At 42.1% G+C, this 25303-nt stretch overlaps 1 protein-coding gene across 1 annotated transcript in view; it reads left to right on the forward strand.

The window, feature by feature from the left end:
- Nucleotides 1-25303, forward strand: part of amph (amphiphysin) — a 199362-nt gene that overhangs the window by 126580 nt on the left and 47479 nt on the right. Inside the window, exons 9-10 of the mRNA XM_048595638.1 lie at nt 187-337; nt 2567-2695. Coding sequence (XP_048451595.1) covers nt 187-337; nt 2567-2695 — 280 coding nt within the window. The remainder of the gene's footprint in view (nt 1-186; nt 338-2566; nt 2696-25303) is intronic.

Genomic DNA, 25303 nt, shown 5'->3' on the forward strand with positions numbered 1-25303 from the left:
TAACACTTCACATAGCAACAGCACAAGTCCTAGAAGCTTGTGTGCAGAGTGTTTGGCTGGTGAATGGAGGAAGGAAGCACAGTTTAGGTCTAGATTTGTGTTTAGAACAAATGTTTCTGCAAGTGTTGAATCTTCTTTTAGTATCACTAGTTAATTTATGTTGTACGTTCTGTTGTCCTGTTACAGTGACTCGGGCCCATTGAGAATTTCCAAGACCCCAACACCACCAGAAGAACCATCTCCACCCAGTAGCCCAGTGACCAGTCCTAACCATAGTTTAGCACCTTTAGCAGCATCACCAGCTCATACTCCGAATCGTCTCAAGTCACCATCTCAGGTAAAGTTCAAAAAAAGAACAGAAATGCTAGGGATGCCAGATTCAGGTATAGTGCAGTTGTATTTAATGGAATAGGCAAACCAAACATTTTCTTCTTGAAATGTAACTTCTTCCTTGTGCTGAGACTTTTATGCATAGGTAAGTTTGAACCATTGAAAAGTGCTTTAAAGGGTTATAAAGAATGGACGTCGAAGTAGTGAGAACAAGGGACGAAAATGTATGTGCAAATATGTAAAATGTTGCAAATGCACTATTCATGCAGTGCCTGTAAGGCATATGTTTTTGGTGCAGGAGTCTTGATAAATTTTAACACTTCATTTATGTGGGACAAATGCCTGATGCCACTTTTCTGCATTCTCTGCCTTAGTATTCATAGACTCAGTAATCCATTTCTGTAAGTAGTGACAGCAAGTGACCTAGTCCCTTTCCTGTTTATGCACCTGGGCCTTTTGTATAGTCCACACAAAAAATCTGGGCCCGCGTAAGCCTAAATGATCTACTTATAGGCAAGGAAACGAGGCCAGTGGCATACTGGATTCAAAAATCCCAGAGAAGTGCGGGCTTGGATTTTAAGGTAATCTATCTCCTCATTGGAACAATTCCCAATATTTGGGAACATTGACACCTTTACACAGCCCATAAACATAGGCCAACTCTCAGCAGGCGTGGCTTCCACTTCTATAGACCAATAGAACCCCTACAGTGTGGAAACAGGCCATTCGGCCCAAAGGGTCCACACTGACCAAGCCTCCGAAAAGTATGCCCACCCTGACCTATCCCCCTCTGCATTTCCCATGGCTAACCCACCTAGCCTGCATATCCCTGAACACTACGGGCAATTTCCCACGGCCAATCCACCCTGACCTGCACATCTTTGGGCTGTGGGAGGAAACTGGAGCACCCGGAGGAAACCGACGCAGACACAGGGAGAATGTGCAGACTCCACACAGACAGTCGCCCGAGGGTGGAATCGAACCTGGGCCCCTGGTGCTATGAGGCAGCAGTGCTAACCACTGGTCCTCTAGATTGATTGGAATCCCAGGCAGTTGAAGAACTTGCCCCGGCCACAATCCCTTTAAAGTTGTCGTTCAATGAGGGGACCAGCTGACCCAGTAGTTTTGTACCCACCCCATAACAACGCCAACAGACCACAGTTCCATCCCAAAATATGACCATCATAAACTGTACATCTTACTGCCCCACTAACATTTTCAGAAACACTCTCCCCACCAAATGCAAAACTACGCTAAAATTGATCAAGTTATTTACCTGCGAGAATAGCTACTCAGGGGGTGGGGTCCTTTATAACAGGCTATTGATGTGATCAGGATCTGAATGCAATTTTGACTCATTGGTGTGATCAGGAAGCAGCAGTTAGCTTCCTACCAGTGATGGCAACATAGCTATGACTTAGAGGCAATGGCCTAGTGGCATTATCGCTGGACTGTTAATCCAGAGACCCAGATAATGTTCTGGGGACCTGGGTTCAAATCCTGCCATGGCGGATGGTAGAATTTGAATTCAATAAAATATTCTGGAATTAAGAATCTAATGATGACTGTGAATCCATTGTTGATTGTCAGAAAAACACATCTGGTTCACCAACATCCTTTAGGGAAAGAAATTGCCATCCTTACCTGGTCTGGCCTACATGTGACTCCAGACCCACAGCAATGTGATTAACTGCCCTCTGGGTAATTAGGAATGGTCAATAAATCCTGCCTACACAGCGATGCCCTCATCTTGTGAATGAATAAAGAATAAAGAGACTGGGGACAGAAGCTTGAAACCAAAAAAGCTCTGTCCCAGAGGCTGGACCCTGCCAACAGCTGGACTCCAAGCCACATGATGTCCTGCTTCTTCCATCAGGACTGTTGTGAAATCAGTCAGTAGGATTAAAACGTGGCCAGCAATTTCGAATATTCCGGATCTCATAAATGGGAGGACAATTAAGTAAGTTTTGTTTGTGTTCCTGCTCAAAAACTGTCCATCTGTGTATAATTGTGGGCCCGTTGAAAATATTGAGTGCTGGAAGTGCCTCTTCTTAAGATCTATTCCACAACTCGATTAAAATAGAAGGACAGGAAGTCCAACCCTTCAGTCCACGTATCCTCACAGTCAAGTTTCTGTTAGATTTCAGGATCTGCGAGCTTTGTTGTTTCTCTCTGTGTCAGTCTTGTTTTCATTCCTCTCTCTGTTTTATTTCTCCTTTCTCCCTGCTTTTTCTAGCTCAGAAAAGGCCCTCCAGTTCCACCACCTCCGAAACTCACCCCAACAAAGGAGCTGCACCAGGAAAACATTATCAACTTCTTTGAGGACAACTTTGTTCCTGAGATCAATGTCACCAGCCCATCACAGGTCAGTTGACTTTATAGCTATACATTTTACTCATGTCTACAAGGTTTATTTCATGGAAGACATGAAGGACAAGTGTAGGCCAAGGGCATGCGAGCACACATTACTTACCCCTTTCCAGTGGCAACAGAGGCTACATAGGAGACTAAACTTGTCACTGTTTCAGAAAAGAATACGAAATGTATTCAACGTTTGCTTTTATTAACTGTGTATACTATTCACAAAGCTAGTTGGGTGAAAGAAAAATATTATGTTTGTATATTGGCTTTCTTAACTCCTGCATATCTCAATGCACTTTACAGCTAATAAAATACTCTTCAATTTTAGCCATGATTATAATTTACGGGGAGATTGCTGCACAGCCAAGTTCCACAACTGCAATGAGGTGAATGACCAGATACCTGTTTTGTGAGATATTGGTTGAGGGATAAATGTTGGCCAGGACAACAGAGAGGAACTCCTCTGCTTTACTTCACCTTGTAGTTGTGGGAACTTGAATGTCCACTTGATCAAGCAGACTGGACCTCAGTTTGATGTCTCATCAGTAAAACAACAATCCCTCAGGACTTCACTGAGGCATCAGTCTAGATTGCATGCTCAAGTGGTCAATCCTGGAAACCTCTACCTAACAAAGTTATGGGAATACACGTCATCGACCATGATTTAAGAAGAATGCTTGTCGCAACCTTTTATAGGGAAAGGTTATAAATACTGGCCTTCCCAGCAACATCTACAACCTGCAAATGATTTCTTTTATTGTTCTGATCTAGGGCACAAACCCACAACCTCCTAACTCAGAGCAAAGACCACTCACATTGATCCAAGCCTGACACCTACATAGTGTCTGGGAATCATGTCAGTGTGTAATTTTTACATTGCGCTAACTACATTCTAGATTACGTATTTTTAGTTAAAGATGCAAAGCACTGGGTTTACAAAGTACTTGAAGCTGGTTTATTTTGCCCTGTAAATTCAGCATTATTGGCTTAACTTTTCATGTTTAGCGTTCAGGCATAGTCCTTCTGTGGCAGGAAATCTATGGGCTTGCATTGCTCATGACGTTCAGTTCAATATAGTAACATAATCGTGGGTAGTATATAGAAAATCAGCAAGAAAATTCTAACATCCAGACCCTAAGGATGTACATCCGAGTCAACGTAAGGCAAAAATTCCCACAGATTCCTGAAAAGAAAATTGTCCTGTTTGGACCTCAATGATACATGGCAGATACTTGACAAGGGGAGGTGATGGTCTAGTGCTATTATCGCTAGTGACCCAGCTAATGTTCTGGGGGCCCAGGTGCAAGTCCCACCATGACTCTTAGAATTAAGAGTCAAATGATAACAGTGAATCCATTGTCAAGTGTTGGGGAAAAACCCATCTGGTTCACTAATGTCCCTTAGGGAAGTAAACTGCCATCCTTACCTGGTCTGGACTACATGTGACTCCATACCCACAGCAATATGGTTGACTCTTAACTGCCCCCTGGGCAATTAGGGATGGGCAATAAATACTGGACTAGCCAGTGACACCCCGCATGAATAAAAAAATGAATAAAATGAATAAAAATGAATAAAAAAAAATTTGAAGTGTCTGCTCAAAAGTGTGAAAAGTTAGCCAATTACATTCTGACTCGTTTGATATTCAATCAAGTTCGCAGCTCGGCGTTCTTACTATTTTCAAACTTTCTGTGCAATTTTAGACTGCGTTTCTCAGCAAAGATTCATTTGCCAAATAGATGGGGGAACACAGTCCTGAGAATGATTTTGCTAAAAATTAACATTCAGGGCAGAATCCTTAATGCAACACATGCACATTCTGGTGTTTCAGTGGTTGGCACTAATAGCTGTTCTGCAGTGTTTATGTTCTTATTCACGTGATCCATCTTAAAGTAGCACATTCCAAAGTCTGAGTATGATAAACTTCTCCCACCAGTTCATCTGAAGAAAGAGTGTGTTTGCACAAGCATTATACCTTTATATTATTACTATTGCCCAAGGGGGCAGGGCAGGGTTGTATGAGCCCTTAAGGACCAAATGCTGTTGGTTTTCTCCAAAGGTTGTCTGTGACATGAAGGAGAAACATGGTCATGTTTAAACACCTCTTTGCTCAGCAAAAACTAGTTCAAGAGTTGAGGGAAGAACGAAAATTCGAATGAAGTGTGTAAATTACCATGCTCTGTTAGGATTTTAACATTCCTGATTTTTCACACATATGAAACACCTGCCTGTCTCAACCATTTACACAAATTCTGAGGTAGAGTTGTACCAGACTCGAAATGTTAACTGTTTCTCTTTCCGCAGATGCTGCCAGAACCTGCTGAGTTTCTCTGGCATTCTCTGTGTTTGCGTACAAACCTGGGTCCTTTTTATATCAAAAGGGCTCCAAAACCAGGACCACTCCTCTATGTCCCACAAGGGAAGTATGCAGTCTCTCTGCTTCCTTTGATTGCCCTAGAAGTAATACATATGCATGGAATCCATAACACTGCATTTACCGCCTTTCCCCCCAGACAGGGGGATTTCCATGTATTGCTACAAAATTGAAGCACCTTTCTTAGCTTAAAAAGACAGCCCTATCTTTTTGGCTCGTGCCTATCTTTATAAGGGCTGTGCACAGGAGATGGTGCAATGGAATCAGAAATGATCAAGGACAAGCTGTCGAATTCTACATATTGGCAGGATTCCCACAGGCCCAAGGAGTACCTCACTGAGTGTGTGGGAGACTCAAAGCTCCATATGAAAAGCTGCTGAATACCATGATGCCTTCAGTTAATTCATGTTCAGCTGGTGTGTGATGCGCAATCATTTAATATCGAGTGTTAAATCCACTCTCTGGGAATCTATCTTGATGCTTTCATCAAGTGATAATCTGCCAGACCAGCACATGTGACCAAACCATTGCAGCAAGATGCAATCTTGTTTTCAGCGGCAGCAGCGTGAGCCAGAGTGCTGACGGGAAGGTAAGGCGGTTTTTGTTTCTCCCTGTATAAAAACTTACCTCGTGCAGCAAACGCCCCTCTTGTTTTCAGCGGCGGGTGTGTGGAGGGAACGAAAACCAGGAAGAAACAGATAAATTCAGGCATTGGCTAAGCCCGAAACACTACACATGTAGTGTCTCCCACCCGTCCTCCGCCTATAACCAAAAAAGACTGTGTGGAGGTTCGGTAAGGTAAGGCTTTTTTTTAATTCTTCTTCTGGAAATCTAGAGTAGAGGGAATGGAAGCTAAGGCAGTTGCATGCTCCTCTTGCAGGATGTTGGAGATAAGGGTCACTGCTGGTGTCCCCTCTGACTTCACCTGCAAGAAGTGCACCCAACTCCAGCTCCTCAAAAACCGTGTCAGGGAACTGGAGCTGGAGCTGGATGAACTCTGGATCAATCGGGAGGCTGAAGGTGTGATAGAGAGGAGTTACAGGGAGGTGGTCACACCCAAGGTACAAGAAAAACGTAGCTGGGTGACTGTCAGAAAGGGGAAAGGGAATAGACAGACAGTGCAGGGACACCTGTGGCCGTTCCCCTCAATAATAAGTATACCGTTTTGGATACTGTTTCGGGGGATGACCTACCAGGGGAAGGCCATAGCGGACAGGTTTCTAGCACTGACCCTGACCCTGTGGCAAAGAAGGGAAGTGGGGAGACTAGGAGAGCAATTGTAGTGGGGGATTCAATAGTAAGAGGCACAGATAAGCGGTTCTGTGGACACAAACGAGATGAAAGGATGGTATGTTGCCTCCCAGGCGCCAGGGTCTGTGACATCTCGGATTGTGTCTTCAGGATCCTTAAGGGGGAGGGTGAGCAACCTGCAGTCATGGTACACATCGGTACCAATGACATAGGTAGAAAAAGGACAGAGAATGTGAAAAACGAGTACAGGGTGTTAGGTTGGAAGCTGAAGTCCAGGACATACAGGGTAGTTATCTCTGGATTACTACCAGTGCCACGTGATAACGAGGTAAGAAATAGGGAGAGAGTGCAGCTAAACACGTGGCTACAGGGCTGGTGTAGGAGGGAGGGCTTCCATTATGTGGATAATTGGAGCACATTCTGGGGAACGTGGGACCTGTGCAGTAAGGACGGGTTGCACCTGAACTGGAAGGGCACAAATATCCTGGGAGGGAGGTTTGCTAGAGCTGTATGGGATGGTTTAGACTAGTTTGGCAGGGGATGGGGAACCAGATTTATAATTCAGAGGATGAGGTATTCGGCCTTCCAACAGACACAATAGGGAGTGAGGTGGTTTATAAAGAAATGCGGTCGATGGAGCGTAATTGTGGACACCGAGATGGTTTGAGGTGTGTATACTTCAATGCCAGAAGTATCAGAAATAAGGCGGATGAACTTAGAGCATGGATTGGTACTTGGAACCACGATATTGTGGCCATTACAGAAACTTGGGTAACTCAGAGAGAGGAATGGTAGTTGGAAGTTCCGGGATTTAGATGCTTTAAAAGAAATAGGGAGGGTGGAAAGAGGTGGGGGAGTGGCATTGCTAGTCAGGGCGAGTATAGCAGCCTACTGAAAGGCAGTTCGAGAATGATATGTCGACAGAGTCAGTTTGGGTTGAGGTCAGGAACAAGAAAGGAGCAGTCACTTTGTTGGGGGTTTTTTACAGACCCCCTAATAGTTGCAGAGAAGTAGAGGAGCGGATTGGGAGGCAGATACTGGAAAGGTGCAGAAGTCACAGGGTTGTAGTCATGCGTGACTTCAACTTTCCAAATATTGATTGGAAACATTTTAATTGTTTTTAGTTGTAATAGATAGATGGAGCAGATTTTGTCCAGTGCTTTCAGGAAGGATTCCTGACACAGTATGTAGATAGACCAACACGAAGGGAGGCCACTTTGGATTTGGTGCTTGGCAACGAACCGGGCCAAGTGTTAGACCTGTTGGTAGGAGAGCATTTTGGCAGTAGCAATCATAACTCTGTTACTTTCACGATAGTCATGGATAAGGAGAGGTACATACAGCAGGGTAAAGTTTACAATTGAGGGAAGGGTAATTACAATTCAGTTAGGCAAGAACTGGGTAACATAAATTGGGAACAGATGCTGTCAGGGAAGAGCACCACAGAAATGTGGAGATTGTTTAAGGAATGCAAACTGCATGTGCTCGATATGTTAGTCCCTAGCAGGCAGTGAAGATGCGGTCGAGTGAGGGAGCCATGGTTCTCGAGAGAGGTTGAACGACTTGTTAAGAGGAAGAAGAAGGAGGCTTATGTAAGGTTTAGGAAAAGAGGAACAGAAAAGGCTCCAGAGGGATACAAGTAAGCCAGGAAGGAGCTGAAGAAAGGGCTTAGGAGAGCTTTAAGGGGGCATGAGAAAACCTTGGCGGATAGGATCAAGGAAAACTCCAAGGCTTTTTACACGTATGTGCAGAACAAGAGAATGACCAGAGAAAGGGTAGGGCCGATCAAGGATTGTAAAGGGAATTTGTGCATAGAGCCTAAAGAGATAGGGGAGGTCCTTAATGAATACTTTTCTTCAGTATTCACAACTGAGAGGGACCTAGTTGTAGAGGAGGACGTTGTGAAACAGGCAGGTAGGCTAGATGAGGTTAATGTTAGTAAAGAAGATGTGCTAGGAATTCTGAGGAAGTTGAAGATAGATAAGTCCCCCGGGCCTGATGGGATTTATCCAAGGATTCTATGGGAAGCGAGGAATGAGATCGCAGGGCCTTTGGCGATGATCTTTTCGTCCTCACTGTCCACGGATATAGTGCCGGAAGATTGGAAAGAGGCAAAAGTCATTCCCTTGTTCAAAAAAGGGAACAGGGATAACCCCGGAAATTACAGGCCAGTTAGTCTTAAATCAGTGGTTGGAAAATTATTGGAAAGGGCTCTGACAGACAGGATTTATGATCACTTGGAAAGGCACAGTTTGATTCATGATAGTCAGCATGGATTTGTGAGGGGTAGATCATGCATCACAAACCTTATTGAATTCTTTGAAGAGGTGACCAAACACGTGGATGAAGGTGGAGCAGTGGATGTGGTATACATGGATTTAAGTAAGGCATTTGATAAGGGTCCCCATGGTAGGCTCATGCAGAGGTAAGGAGGCATGGGATAGGGGAAAATGTGGCAGATTCAGATTCAGAATTGGCTGACCCTTAGAAGACAAAGGGTCGTAGTGGACGGAAAGTGTTCAACGTGGTGCTCAGTTACGAGTGGTGTACCACAAGGATCTGTTCTGCATCCTCTTCTATTTGTGATTTTTATGAATGATTTGGATGAAGGAGTGGAAGAGTGGATTAGCAAGTTCGCGGACGATACGAAGGTGGGTCACTTGTGGACAGTGCGGAGGGCTGTTCTAGGTTACAAAGGGACATTGATAGAATGCAGAGCTGGGCTGAGAAGTGGCAGATGGAGTTTAGCCCTGAGGTTAAAGTATGAGGTGATTCATTTTGGAAGGACAAACTTGAAAGCAGAATATAGGGTTAACGGAAAGATTCTTGGCAGTGTGGAGGAGCAGAGGGATCTTGGGGTTCATGTTCACAGTTCCCTGAAAGCTGCCACCCAGGTGGATGGAGTTGTTAAGAAGGCGTATGGTGTGTTAGCTTTCATTAATAGAGGGATTGAGTTCAAGAGCCGTGAAGTTATGCTCCAGCTATATAAAAGCCTGGTTCGGCCACATCTGGAGTATTGTGTCCAGTTCTGGTCACCTCATTACAGGAAAAATGTGGAAGCATTAGAAAAGGTGTAGAGGAGATTTACCAGGATGTTGCCTGGAATGGAGGGAAGGTCTTATGAGGAAAGGTTGAGAGAGCTAGGGCTTTTCTCTTTAGAACGACGAAGGATGAGAGGTGACTTGATAGAGGTGTACAAAATGATCAGAGGTATAGATAGAGCAGACAGCCAGAGACTTTTTCCTAGGGTGGAGGTAGCTTTTTCAAGGGGACATAGTTTTAAAGTGAAAGGAGGTATATATCGGGGAGATGTCAGAGGTAGGTTCTTTACTCAGAGAGTGATAGGGGCGTGGAATGCATTGCCAGAGAGGGTAGTGGAGTCAGCCTCATTAGGAGCATTTAAGTGGCTATTAGATAGGCATATGAATGATAGTATAAGGTAGCGGTGGAGGTTAGATAAACCTTAGGTTTAGGGTAAAAGTTCGGCACAACATTGTGGGCCGAAGGGACTGTACTGTGCTGTACTGTTCTATGTTCTATGTTCTATGTTCTAAGATTTTGATGAGAGATTGCTGTTGTCCCTTACAACTCCAGTAAGGTTTCTACAGGTAGAGGGGACCCCAGACATATGAGGTCCATTTCAGTGCAAGAAGACTATCAGTATTTTTGAAGCCCATTTCTGAAGAAGGGTCTAGGCCCGAAACGTCAGCCTTCCTGCTCCTATGATGCTGCTTGGCCTGCTGTGTTCATCCAGCTCTACGCCTTGTTGTCTCAGTATTTTGAAGTCTGGTTTCTCAATTTTTGGATAAATGTAATACAGTATTTTGATACTATGGCTCTATTTAGACTTTTATTCTTCATCAAACATGAAAATTACACAAACAATGAAGTGCACTTAAACATCTGAATTCATTATGTAGCTTAGTACATTCAAACTTCCTTTGCAATTCCAACTGGGTTATTGCATGACACATATGGGGGATCCCAGAACATATCCTTGGGATAAATTCTGTCCAAATCGGCCCAGAGACCAGAAGTTCTGAGACTATATTCATTTTTTTACAAACGAGGAATTTAAAATGTTACATCAAATGTGCAGAACAAGGAACTAATTGTAATGCAAATCCATATTCCAGTGTGTCCTATATCCGGCTGTGTTGTTGTCATGTTCTAAAGGAAATTTGATGGTTATTTGAAAAAGAACAATGTGCAGGGCGATGGGGAGAAAGCAGAATTGTACTGAGTGAGCTTCTCATTTGGAGAGCCAGCACAGACATGGCATGCTAAACAGTATCCTGTGCTGAAAGGATTCTGGAAGCTGTTATGCCTCTCTGTGGCATGATTTCTAGCCCCACACATCACCCGCCCTGCCTCCGGTGGTATTTGAAAATTCTCTCCGTGATGTTTAGGATTTGCCCAGCCACTACTGTTGCACTTGACAGAGATGGCAACACATAGCAAGAGGGAGATGATAACAATGGCAGGAATTCCAGTGTAGCTTTGCATCTCTCTGAAGGAGAGGTCCCTGATATTCAAGGTGACATTTGAAGGAAGAAGCCGGAGGTTGTTGAACGTGCCCAACACATGTCCTTTCTTCATTCACTGTTTTGGTTAGTCGCACAAATATATAAAAGTTTGCCTTAAATGGCAATACCACGTCACCTAGGCCAGCTGGCAACAAATAACAACCAAGAGCTGATTGCAGGTATGGGAGCAGAAACTCTTCTAGCACTCATTGTGCAGTTCTCAGTCTCATGGGACAAATTACCAATCAATCTCAGCTCGGTTAATAGTAACTTACGGTTGTGGGAGAGTCTGATGGAACGCAGCGTTTGACTAATGCATGGTGGAAAAATGAACTGCACCAAGTTAGCAAGCTCAGGAAAAGCAAGATGCGCCTGACTGAAGGATCATTTTTCATCTGATGAATGCAGGAATCCTGATATCCAGAACCAACAGCTGGAGACAAGAATGCTGTCATTGCATTAATTATTGCTAGCTTGCTGACCGCAGACTTTAACTGAGGTTGCAAATTTTGAAAACCTGAAATACGCCTTCCTCGGAAGGCTCTAGATACCAGGTGAACTGGAATTTTCAAAGACGAGAGCAATAATTTATTGTTAGGTGAGGGATATGGAGCAAAGATGGATAAACTGAAATGAGGTTGACCGTTATCTAACTGAATGGCAGAGCAGGTTAGAGGAGCTTGATGACCTTGTCATATGCACATGTTACAATGGTCTGGATCTTGTATAAATGGCATTCATCATTGGATTGCCCACGTTTTCTGGCCCCAGTGCAACTCTGTATTTCTTGATGGATCTTTGAGTCTGTCTTCTTCAGAAATGTAGAACTCAATGTTAATCAAAGAGCTCCGTTACAGTGCTGTAGCAAAGGGGGAATGACTAGGCACATCCCATTTTGTGTCACTAGCTGCCATGAGGTAAGCTGAAAGGTTCGGTGTGAATGTGAGTGTATGAATGAATGAGTGTGTGAATGAAGTAGCAAATTGGTAAGTGATTTATAAGTGGTGGTAAGTGATAGGTGGTGAAGTGAGTAGTCTGGGAGCTACACAGGACTGGTCAAAAAGGGTAATTGGGTTTTCTTGGATTAATGTGGTTGGGGGTAGTGTACTTGTGTTGGATGAAGGGGGCGCAGTTGGAGAACTGATATATTGATCAGGGAGTTAAGGAATAATTGGGTAGCTGCGGGAGCTAATCAGGTCAGGGAATTGTTGGTAGTGCTGAGAGGGCTTAAGAACAGATCGGGGGAGTCAGTTTTGTAGTTAACCAGGAGCTAGACTTGGTTTTAATGTGTCTAATATCTCATAGGTGACTATCCAGGAAAGTACGACAGCAATGCCCACAGTCTCTGACTCCTAAGTTGGATCTTTGCAGAGGATCTCAAGGAGCAGGGGAATTGCCCCTCGGAAGTTTCAACTGCCTGCATAAATCCCACAAAGGTCAGCATGTTGGAACCTCTTTGGGGGCCCAGCATGCATCATGGATTGCATGCCTGGTCTCTGACAATCTGGAAGCCAGATTCCAAAATATTGGATCTGTCCAATATTTTATAAATCATTTGTGACCTACTGAGGCCTACCCTCAGAAAAGTAAACATACACAAGGAGAATTCTTTGGAGACAGTAAGGACTGCAGATGCTGGAAGCCAGAGTCAATAGATGTGAAGTTGGAAAAGCACACTGTCTGACCTGCTGTGCTTTTCTAGCTTCACATTTATCGACAAGGAGAATGCTGTCCTGATGTAGTTGGAGCTGTGTGGCTTTGCAGCGTGGGTAAATCTCCAAAAGGAGCACTCATGAGGCATTTGTTATGAGAAAAATCAACCCTATAGAACATCATTTAACTAGGACAGTGGTATTCTGTATCTGATTCTTAAGCTGCTTGTAGGCCTCAATTGTTTCCTGGTGTTCATTCATTGTTCTTTCTATTTGCCAACCCTCTCATTCATTGACCCACCTCGCTCCCTTGCTTACTTCCTCCCAATCACCATTAACCTGATGAGCCCTCACTCACAATGAGGGACAGGGCAATCAGAAGGGCAGGTCTACAAATGGGAAGGTGGTGCCATTGAAAGATTGTCAGGATAGAAGGAGGATCAAGGTGTGGATCGGGGGAAAGATGATGGAAAATAGAAAGAGTTAGTAATTTATTGGAAGTTTGTAATTTTTTAGAGTTAGGAGGGGATTCTTGGGCCAGTTAGGTTCACGGCAGGCAATAGATTTTGAATGTACAAATTCCAGATCAAGAATGTAACCTATTCTTATTATATGGCTGCTTATGGGAAAGTAATTTACATTTGGCATGCTTTAGTTTGGCATTTTTAGAAACATGTTAGGGTTACTAAACAGAGGATAACTGTAAATAATTAAATAAGGGAAAATATGAGTAAGTAACATTAAAAACTCTGAAGATTATCATTCAGTGCCAAAGGTTAAGAAAATAAAGTGTCACAGCTAACATCAGTGAATAAGAAAATGTACATTGGCGAAGTTATGCTCAATGTATATTGAACTTTGGGTAGATCACACTTAGGAGTTCTGCACGTTCATTAATATGTCCTACTAACTTTTTGAAGAAATAAATCACAAAGAAGTCCTAAGTATTTGTTTAAATTCTACTTGTGGTTCAAGTAAAATTTTCCAATATCCCAACTGACACTCACTATTTTCTTAGTGATCACCACTCAACTAGGAAATAGATAAATAGTTGAAAACAAGCCTGCATCGTAAATACAGAGATGGACTTGAGAGGATAATCTGACTTGCTGTATCACTCCTTCTCGAATTTCTACTGGATCTAGGATGGGTGGTGGTGGAATGGAGTCCCAGGTATTGTTCCATTATGTTTCCATCTTGGCGCAATCTACTCTCTCAAATGCTCCTTTGGCTTATATTAAGAATATCCAGGTCTGGAGAAAGAACATGGAAATTAAAGAAATGGCATCTCCCTGCTGTATTTCCCACCATGCACAGTCAAATTGTAAATGAACATGAACTTGACGGGGCCGACTATTTGGACCAGGTGTCTGCTGCTTGCAATAATTAGAAGTGAACCAAAATTCTTGAGCAGCCAGGGCTTGTGGAAAAATGTTCAGTGAACAAAGTCTGATATAAGCTCAAGGTTAAGGTAGAGGGACCTGGGTGTCCTTGTGTATGAATCGCAGGTGCAACAGGTATTTAAGAAGGCAGATGGAATTTTGTCTTTCATTGCTAGAGGGATTGAGTTTAAAACCAGGGCGGTTATGTTACAGCTGAATGTGTGCTGGTGAGGCCATACCTGGAGTACTGCATGCAGTTTTGGTCTCCTTACTTGAGAAGGTAGAATCTCCTCTGTACTAGGTTGATTCCAGAATTGAGAGGGTTGGCTTATGTGGAGAGGCTGAATAGACTGGGATTATATTTATTAGAATTTAGAAGAATAAGGGGGGATCTTATAGAAACATATAAAATTATGAAGGGAATAGATAAGATAGAAGCAGGGAGGATGTTTCCACTGGCAGTGAAACAAGAACAAGAGGGCATAGCCTCAAAATTAGGGGGAGCAGATTTAGGATTGAATCGAGGAGGAACTTCTTCATCCAAGGTTCATGAATCTGTGGAATTACCTGCCTAGTGAAGAGGTTGAGGCTTCCTCATTGAATGTTTTTAAAGCTAAGATGGATTTTTTTTTGAACAGTAAAGGAATTAAGGGTTATGGTGAGAGGGTGGGTAAATGGAGCTGAGGCCATGAAAAGATCAGTCATGATCTTATTGAATGGGAGAGTGGGTTCGCGGGGCCACTTGGCCTACTCCTACTCCTGGTTCTTATGTTCTTTCTACTGTCCACCAATTCTCTGCCTGTCCCATTCTCCCACTCCTTGGTGGAAGATGAGACCCAATCAAGGGCGAGAGGAGAGTAAGAAATTTTGGCTGATCAGATCCAGGTGAATGGATGGCGCTCAGACAGCAGTCTGGAGTTGAATGGCCTCTGCTAGAAAATTGTCCATTTGAGGCTTTAAATTGAAAGCAAGCCCTTGTGAAACTTAGTTTTTCAAACAAATTTGTGCCCCTGTAACCCCTGGCACGGTGCATTAAGCAGATGGCATGATATGGACTCCTGCCTGTGTCATCTTCAGTATAACAGCTGGTGACTTCCAGAAATCCAAAGTACAACAAGGGCATTATATAGATGGCAGTAGCCCTGTCGCTAAAAACATTGTGCAAAATTTATTAAACTTGAGTATTAGCAATGGTTCTGGCTGTACCCTGATGCATGAAACCAAACTCTGAGTTTTTGCCATTAGTGCAAGCTGGTCTACAAAGAATCTGGGCATGACTCAAATTGAGTTGTATTACATCCAATTTTCATGCTCAGTTGATCATCCTAGCTTCAGCTGTAGTTTTAGAAAGGTGAAGAGAATGCATCAGTAGGGACAGGGGCTGGGTAGGTAGGGAGGTAGGAGGGGATGTTTTTTGGAGGGTCAGTGCAGACTCGATGAGCTGACTGGCCTCGTTCTGCACTGTGGGGATTCTGTGATGGTTCTAGAAGGGACTGTAAAGTTGAGTGAAAATTGAAGGAGATATCAAAGGGGACTAGCACAATTAAGTGACAAAATTCAGGAAGCTCTTGAATCTCTAAAAAGTGGTTCCTCTCATTATTGGCTCTTGCAAAGATGAAAAGAGAAAATACTGAGGAAACAAGTAACGATCAAAGATGTAGCTGTGACTCTTGCAGTCAGATGGTAAAGCAGATTATCCCTAACCGTGCTTAATGGTTACTGAACATAGAACATAGAACATAGAACATTACAGCGCAGTACAGGCCCTTTGGCCCTCAATGTTGCGCCGACCTGTGAAACCAATCTGAAGCCCATCTAACCTAAACTATTCCATTATCATCCATATGTTTATCCAATGACCATTTAAATGCCCTTAAAGTGGGCGAGTCTACTATTTTTGCAGGCAGGGCATTCCATGCCCTTACTACTCTCTGAGTAAAGAACCTACCTCTGACATCTGTCCTATATCTATCACCCCTCAATTTAAAGCTATGTCCCCTCGTGCTAGCCATCACCATCCGAGGAAAAAGGCTCCCACTGTCCACCCTATCTAATCCTCTGATCATCTTGTATGTCTCTATCAAGTCACCTCTTAACCTTCTTCTCTCTAATGAAAACAGCCTCAAGACCCTCAGCCTTTCCTCATAAGACCTTCCCTCCATACCAGGCAACATCCTGGTAAATCTCCTCTGCACCCTTTCCAATGCTTCCACATCCTTCCTATAATGCGGTGACCAGAACTGTACGCAATACTCCAAGTGCGGCCGCACCAGAGTTTTGGACAGCTGCAACATGACCTCATGGCTCCGAAACTCAATCCCTCTACCAATAAAACCTAACATACTGTACGCCTTCTTAACAACGCTATCAACCTGGGTGGCAACTTTCAGTGATCTATGCACATGGACACCGAGATCTTTCTGCTCATCCACACTACCAAGAATCTTACCATTTGCCCAGTACTCTGTATTCCTGTTACTCCTTCCAAAGTGAATCACCTCACACTTTTCTGCATTTAACTCCATTTGCCACCTCTCAGCCCAGCTCTGCAGCTTATCTATGTCCCTCTGTAACCTGCAACATCCTTCCGCACTATCTACAACTCCACCGACTTTGGTGTCATCCGCAAATTTACTAACCCATCCTTCTACGCCCTCATCCAGGTCATTTATAAAAATGACAAACAGCAGTGGTCCCAAAACAGATCCTTGAGGTCCACCACTAGTAACTGAACTCCAGGATGAACATTTCCCATCAACCACCACCCTCTGTCTTCTTACAGCTAGCCAATTTCTGATCCAAACCGCTAAATCACCCTCAATCCCATGCCTCCGTATTAAGGTAGTGGTGTGCTGTGTGGTCAGGAAGCTTGACTTCTGAGGTACTCAACCTGTTACCATAGGTCAGTATTGCAGCTTACATAAGGAGGTGCAGCTAAGTTTCACACTGTAGTTGATTGCTGATTTCGGAATTGCCAGTCCATACATGGTAGCTGGAAGCCTCCTTGCAGAAGATGACTTATCTTTGCATCCAGCTCTCTGCCAACCCAGACTCTAGAAAGGCTAATCCTCAGGGTGATTGCCAAGTAAGAGTGCCAGGGTCTGCACATATGGTTTATCACATCTCAGTGAGTATGACTAAGCTGTTTATCACGTGGACATGCCTTCTTTCATGCAGTGCTACCAGATACCTATCAAAGGAATTCTTAGAATTCAACAACAACTCATATACCTTTCTTGTACTATTAGGCCTTTGGTCTCAGCCTTCTTTAACTGTAGGAAGCTCCACCTCCAATTCTACCTGCATAAATCATTTGCATACGTTCTCAGCAATGGTGAGGTCTGTATCCTTAGGTGAAGAGAGAAGCTTCATTTGCCTGACACCTCTCCTTCACTCTCCTTCATCTCCCAAACACCTGGATAATGGAATTTGAGAAGAGTCCAGTTTTGTGAGATTTGGAAGTTCATTGGTGTCAGTATTGGCACTCGGTACAAAATAAAATGTAATTTACCACAAATTAGTATAAAGGGTCAAGGAATTACATGCCAAGAAGAAAAATATTGTTTTAATTGCTTAATTTGTTTTCAGACTTTTCTTAATATCTCTGTGTTTCAATAAACTTTCATCTTTGATTTTGAAACAGAGACTGGGTGACTGCTTTGCAGTACACCTGCACTAAGTCTACAACCATGACCCTGAACTACTGATTGCTTGTCATTTTTATTCACTATCTTGCTCTTTTGCTGACACTTCTGTTCTAAGCCTTGGTTAGTCTTTCAATGAATCCCAGAGAAAGCTGGAGGAACTGCACCTCATTTACTGATTAAGCATTTTATATCCTTAAGACTAACTTTAGATTCTAAACTGAGTCCTCCATTTTGAATTATTTCCCCGAAGTGCCAAACTGTATCTTCTAATATCCTTACTTTCAGACAGAGCTGACTCTTATACTGTTATTATCAGCGGCTCTGCCAATGATTTATTTCTTTATTGCCACTGTTCCCACTCCCTTTACCTTTTATTCCATGACATTTTTGGTATTTAATCTTCCCCATCTTCTAAGTAACATATTCCATTTTTATTCCATATGGCCCTCCCCTGTTTCTCAACTGCATAATCCCCGTCGCATTTCAACCCCTGTTCAGCTCCGAAAAAGAGTCATCTTGAACTTCACACGTGAACTCTGTTCCTCTCTCGACAGATGCTGCCAGACCCATTGCGGTTTTCCAAACCTTTGTGTTTCTATTTCAGATTTACAGGATCCACGGTATTTTGCTTTCCTTTTCCAATATCTTGGCCACTGCCCAGAAATTCTGGTAATCGGTTTATGCAGGCATTATTTAAATTATTGAATTATGGGCTCTTTGCACCCATAAATGTTCTTTGAAAAGGTCTGTCCATTTGTCCTTCACTCCTTCTCTCCATGTAGTCTTCAAGCCTTTTCCCTTTCAGGTAGTTAACCAGTTCCTTCTTATGAATTTGCTTTTACCATCCTTTTCAAGCAGTGCATGTCAGACTCAGTGTCACAAATGTCTTTTTCATCTCACCTCTGGTTCTTCTGCTAATTATCTTAAATCTATGACAAATACAGTCCAATGCTGCAGCATGTAAAACAGAGCATGTCTACAGATGGAAGGCACATGTTGCTAGCCAACCATAATCACTGAATGCCGCAGAGAGAGCTGAGAAATCTCAGCAGAAATACAGACTCAGATTTCAGAAATTAAGGCAGCATGTGAGTCTAATTTGAACGGACCCAAATTAACTTGTAAATTGATATAAAAAGCATTCAATTCTATGACATTTCTCGTCTTGAAAATGCCTTCTCGTCAGGCCTTCAAGTTCTTAACCATTAATGAAAGCATTTGGCTGATCAATAAATCAGGTATTCGGATGTATTTAAAAGTATAAATTAATATTGAGCTAGAAGAACATAGCATGAAGAGTACTGAGGTTAGTAGCATTGATACATTTAGGACAAAACTAGATGAGTACTTGAGGAAGAAAGGAATTGCAGCCAGCACTAATAGACTGAGATGAAGTTAGGTGTGAGGAGGCTCCTGTAGAGAATAAATGCCAACACAGAACATTTGAATCAGATTCTGTGCTGTACCTTCTATGTATCCATCAAAGGTTGCTCTTAGTTTTAGGATGTGACATTGCTTTGTTTTGGCAGGGACTACTATTTTTGTTAATTAGACTAAGAGATTATCTACCCCTTTCTCCTTAGGCCTTGACATGCTGTGGATCCTTCTTTGCTGTACCAGAATTATCTCAACAGGTAAATAGCAGTCATCTGCAGTCACCTGTTTCTGCTTCATCAAGTGCTCAATATTAATTTTTCTATCATATCTAAAGTGATTGCCTTTTTCATTATTTTCATCTACGATTGCCCACCCCATTGATTCATGTGATAATCCAACCTGAATAACTATTCCCATATCCAACTCTCCCATGATCTGAGAACAGGTCTCACACACACACCTTTCCTTTCCTGAATGACTAGTGCTTCAATGTTTGCACTTGCATGAGAGTGAGGTAAGAAAACTCTCCAGAAGGATTATAGTGATTGTTGGTTGGCTGAATAATAAACAATGCTGGATGTTCTGTACTGAGCTCCATGGGCAACAGAATCTGCATGCTATCAATCTTTATCATAGATGATCCTTTTTGATTTCCACAGCACTCAACTCAGTTCGATTGGGACCATTCACTTATGAGTTATAGTGACAGACTTAACTTCAGACCAGAGTATTTCACTACTTACCTGGCTGACTGCCTGCCATTCCTCTGTCCTCCAGTTTTCCCATTCAAAAATTCATTCAAAGTTTTTCTGCTCACATCCTACCTCTTAGAAAATCATGTGCCTATTGACCTACAATGGCTTCCTGTCCTCACCCTTGTTCAAATCATTCCCCTCCCTATCTCTGTAACTTGCTCCACCAGCTGTACAGTCCTGAGGGGAAAAAAAGTCTAAGAATCTGGCCTCTTGTCCATCCACTATTTACTGTCTTTTGTCATTTGGGAAATTTCTTCATTAATTGGGAATAGGACACAGATTGAAGATCATTGACAAAACAAAAGCTGTTGTGATCTGGGAAATGTTTGCTGAAGGTGGGGTGGGAGCAGTTTCATAGAATCCCTACAGTGTGGGAACAGGCCATTGGGCCCAACAAGTCCACACCAACTCCCTGAAAAGCATCCCACCCAGACCCATCCCCTGCCCTATCCCTGTAACCCTGCATTCCCCATGGCTAATCTACCTAACCTATACATCCCTGGACGCTGTGGGCAATTTATCATGACCAATCTACCTAACCCACACATCTCTGGACTGTGGGAGGAAATCCACGCAGATTCAGGCAGAACGTGCAAACTCCACACAGACAGTCGCCCAAGGCTGGAATCAAACCTGGGCCCCTGGTGTTGTGAGGCAGCAGTGCTAACCCCTGAGGCACCGTGCCACCCCTCCTGGTAACTTTCAAAAGGGAATTGAATATATATTTAAAAGGAAAAAAAATATGGCTATGGGGAAAGGGCAGGGAAATGAAATGGAATAATTTTTTTCTTCAAAGCACCAGCATAGGCACAATGACTTAAATGCCCTTCTGCTGTGTTTTATGATTCTACCCTTTGAAGTTGTCCCCTCAGACGAATCAGAGCTCAGAGAGCAATGGTTACCATAGGAACAGTTATATAGTTACCAACTTCCAACATAATTCATCCACATCTGGCCGACATTTATTGCCATTTTACCCCAGAGCTTTCTCAAATCAGACACAGAACATCCAAGTTGCAGTATTAGCTGCAAATGAAACTGTTATATGATCGATGTTAGCAATGAAATTCTTGCAAAAGGAAAATGATGATTTTTTTTATACCAGTAACAATAAATGACCATGGTTTAAAGTTTCCACTTTCTTTTCCACCAGTGAACTCTGCCTACAATTTTACCATTAGTTTGGAATTATTTACAGCAAAAAATTGTACAGCTACAGGTTTTAATTTCACTTTCCCAGCACCTTTTGGCTATCTGTCTCAGTATGAGGATGTAGTCTTTGCATCTGTATCCTCTTCTGAGGCCATGACATTCCATTCAAATATTCCTTCATCTTTGTTTTTTTTAATCCAGTGCATAATTTCACAAAGAGCAATATCTATTTCCTGTTCTTTTCCTCTCCATGGGCATCCTCAGTTAGGGATTTCCACATGACCATAGAAATGGGATTGCTGGCTAACCTGCTTTACCCCTCTACAGCTCAGGAATGTTGAGACTGGTTGTGCTGCCTTCATTTTACCATTGTAGCAGAGATCAAAAGAGTAAGTGAATCTGGTGCCTCTACTGATATGTATGGTTATAATTATTTGGTAAATGAACTTGCTAAGGTGCCAGGGGAAATAGCTTTTGTTACATGCATCACCTCAGTGTCAGAATTAGGGCATCGTCTTTCACAATAATGTCTACTTGAAAGGTTAGCTCTACAGCACTGCATGAGTTTAGTCTATTTCTTTTTTATCAGCATATTCTGCAGAGCATGACTGTCTTGTAGAGTTTATCATTAGGTTCTGATAACAAGAAACCAGAACACTCTATGGAGATTTAAAGCTTATTGGTTATTGATGCAAATGTAAATTTGAAAACTGTATCACACAGTTTCTTGTATTTACTTATTGAGACAATGGCCAGCAAGTTACTCTGAACTAATTCCACTCCATCACTATTTAGATTCATTGGGAGCTGGCAGAAGCTCTGCCCATGTTTGTAAACGTTGGTAAAGTTGTAACAGTGGAGCAGAAGGAAATTTGATTAATTTCTTGACCAAACTTACATCACTCTTTCTCTCCTGAATGTAAATGAAACTTTCAAGTAAGCACAACAATTGAAAGCAGTGTTAACTAACATCTGACAGTTCTAGAATTAACAATAGCTTGAAACTTACATTGTTGTTTAACTTTACTCTGCTAAAGTTACTATATTGTTAATAAATTGCTAGGTCTTTTGTTGAAGATACAAACCAGTGTTTGGAATTGATTATTCATAGAATCTGGGATTGGTTATTAAAAACAAAAACAGAAAAAGCTGGAGAAATTCAGCAGGACTGGCAGGATATTTTCTGAAGAAGAGTCACTAGACCCGAAACATTAACTCTACTTTCTCTCCACATATGCTGCCAGACCCTCCAGGTCTCTCTAGCAATTTCAATTATTGTTTCAACTTTCCAGCATCTGCAGTTCTTTGTTTTATTTTGGTTTTTCAAAAACTTGATTAGGAACATGGTTATTGCGTTTTAACTGTAGAGGTAGCAAAGCTGATTTAGTTTGATTCTCTGTCTCTATTTCGTAACAAATGCTAGAGTTGAAGTTGGGAAGAGACCTGAAGAAAACAGAATGACCATGTGTGGAGAAACCTTAATCACTATGCAGTTGGTTCTTCACAAGCAGAATACACAACAGGCACCAGCAGAAGAAAAGACTATGATTTATAACCAATGTCACAATTAGTTGGCATAGTCATTAAACCTCTGATGAAAAAGGATCCTGGCAACATTGTGAATATCAAACCTGCTCCTCATAAGGAGTGATAGAGTTCTGTAGACACTGTGTAACAATTTCATCAAAGTATTCTAATTAGTCTATACCACAAATCTGAAAACCTTTCTCTTTCAGGCCCATTCACACAAAAGACAGACAAACAAACACAGTTAAGGGATAAAGAAAAAAAAAATTACAAACTGGCCAGATTAGTTAAATAGTTTTTACAATGTGTTGTTCCACAGGCATAGATGATCATTGGTTGATTTTCTGAAGATGTTGACCAGGGTTACCTTTGCAGTAATAGCAGTAATAGTTATAACTGAGTTTTCTGCTCTCTGAGCTTCCAAGAGCTCCTCTAGGACATTAGGCAGGGAGCTTTCAAATCTTCATGCTGTAGCACCAACAGCCAAATTCCTTTCCACAGAAAACACAATCCAAACCCAAATTAAACTCTAGCCACTCCCTGATAGACTGACCGTCTCCTGCATGAGATTCCAGGTACCATTCAACATCTGCTTGAGCATAGACTTTTTTCCAGACTTGCTGGAACCAATTCCCAGGTACTGACCTCAGTAACAGCTGATTTGTGCTATCTGTTTAAACATAATGCTCTTCCCTGGTGATGAAGCTTCTGCAGAACCTTTCAATTAGGAGCGAACCTGCAATTAACTTCCAGGCCTGGCATTACGGATAAACAAAGGATTGTTTGGTCTGTTTTCCTTTTAGCACAAAATTGATAAAAGAATAAAACAAAAATAATGAAAAATCAGTGAGGGCTGTGATGCATTTCAGAATCTGACATCCACTTACTGTTCCATTTGTCTTCCTATTTCCTAGTGGCTGAATTCTGACAATTTCCCTACCTCTAAACATAATCAAACTCTTTGGTTTCTTAATGTAGACTAGAGCCCAGCTCCTATTCTCAGGTGTATGACTTACTAACTTCAAACTCCACACCCAAGGAATAACTGTTGACTCGCATTCCTGCAGTCAGTAATTATAACACAACAGAGACTTATGAATCCAAATTTGTCAATGACTCATTGATTAATTGTATCTTAAGGAATGGAGATGGTTGCATAGAATCACAGAGAGACATTGCTGCATTGACTGAGTGAGCAGGACTGTGGCAGATGAATTTTAATGCAGGTAATTGTAAAATCATCCAAAAATGGATTGTATCTGGGTACTACCTACATGATGAAAAGCAGGGATTGTGGCAGGCCTGGGGTAGGATGTGGCGGGGGTGAGGTGAGTGGGGTTCGGGCATTAGGCGGCAGAGAATTTTTAGAGGGCCATGTACACAGACCACTCAGGTACATGGGAACAAGAGTATGCCATTTAGTACCTTAAGTCTGCTCTGCATTTCAATAAGATCATGTCTGAACTGGGACCTAATTCCACATAACCACCAGTAGGAGCGAGACCCCCCCCGACCGGGGACAAAGGCTCAGGAGGCAGACAGGATACAGGCACATGGCAGACTCTTATTCAAGCAAAAACCAGTTAATGCAGGGAGAGGGCTGAATCTGGCTTCAACGTGAGAACACAATCATTCCCTTAATCTGCAATTCAGATTGGAAGAGACATCAATGACACACTCTGATTTTTACAGCATAAAACAGTATTTTTTATACATTTTATGTTACAATCATCATACACAATGTGGCTACTATGCCCTCCCCTTCCCCTGTGTTGGGACCAATCCTGTAAAACACTTGATCAATGATGGACATTCCTATAGACAACCCTAGGTTTCCTTAGTCTTTTAACAATCACTGTAATCTCTAGGCCATGGGATCTTTCTATGTTGCATTCCAAAGTTACTGGCTGTTCTCTTTAGGTCATATCCCTGGCTTGCTTATCTCTGAGGACTGCTTGAATTCTATTGTTCATTGTACATGCTATCTCTATCAAATTCCATTACTTCTTTTTATGTAAAAGACAGTTGATTCTGTTACAAAATTTGTAATATTAATTTTATTATAAAATTTTGTATTATTCCTACTGTTAACACTTTTTAGCTAATGAGACAAGATATGTCAGGCATCTCTTTAATGTTTTCCCTTAGTACTTTCATTATAAACTTTTAAAATGACATTGAAATCTATCTCTGTGATTATTTAAAGAATCTTTAACTAGAACCTATTAATATTGCAAATAATTTCAAAGAAACAGCTAATTTCAGTGAGGCACTGTTTGTTTTGGCTGAACACATCCTTTCCTTAATGAGATTGGAATTAATTACTTGTTGTAGTTTAGTGATCTTTCAAAGTTTTTATGAGTTTCAATTCCATTATTTCTTCGATGTTTGTGACAAATTTTCAAATTGTTCATCCTTGAATCTCCTTATCGCACTGTCTCTGCATTTTTAGGAATCTTGCTGTTCAGACACTGCTCTCTGTTGCTTCAAAATAACCTCCTTTCACTTAAATACTGAAGTAAGCTTTTTAAATCCTGGCAGCTCCAACAGCACCCCTACCTGATAGCCCAAAATACGTTTGGATAGTAAAAATCTATCAATTAATCTCAGATTTAAAATTTACAAGTGATCTTTCATTTATTTCTGTTGTGGAAAAGGACAAAAAAAATGACCAAAAAGGCTCATGGGATGTGAACCTTGATAATTAAAGAATACAAAAGTAAAATTGAGAAAGATTTGCTATGGTTGTACAAGGCCCTGTCTAGGCTACGTTAAGGCTTTATCAACAGTTCTGGGCTTTGCACCTTAGAGAGGATATATTCCCCTTAGAATGAATGAAGTAAATATTCCTCAGAAGCCTATAGGGGCCGAAGGGCCAGATTATGCGGAGACTTTACATAAACAAGGCTTAGTATTTTGTGATAGCAAGGTGTAGAGCTGGATGAACACAGCAGGCCAAGCAGCATCAG

Source organism: Rhincodon typus, chromosome 4, assembly GCF_021869965.1.
Source record: "Rhincodon typus isolate 14 chromosome 4, sRhiTyp1.1, whole genome shotgun sequence".
NCBI lineage: Eukaryota > Metazoa > Chordata > Chondrichthyes > Orectolobiformes > Rhincodontidae > Rhincodon > Rhincodon typus.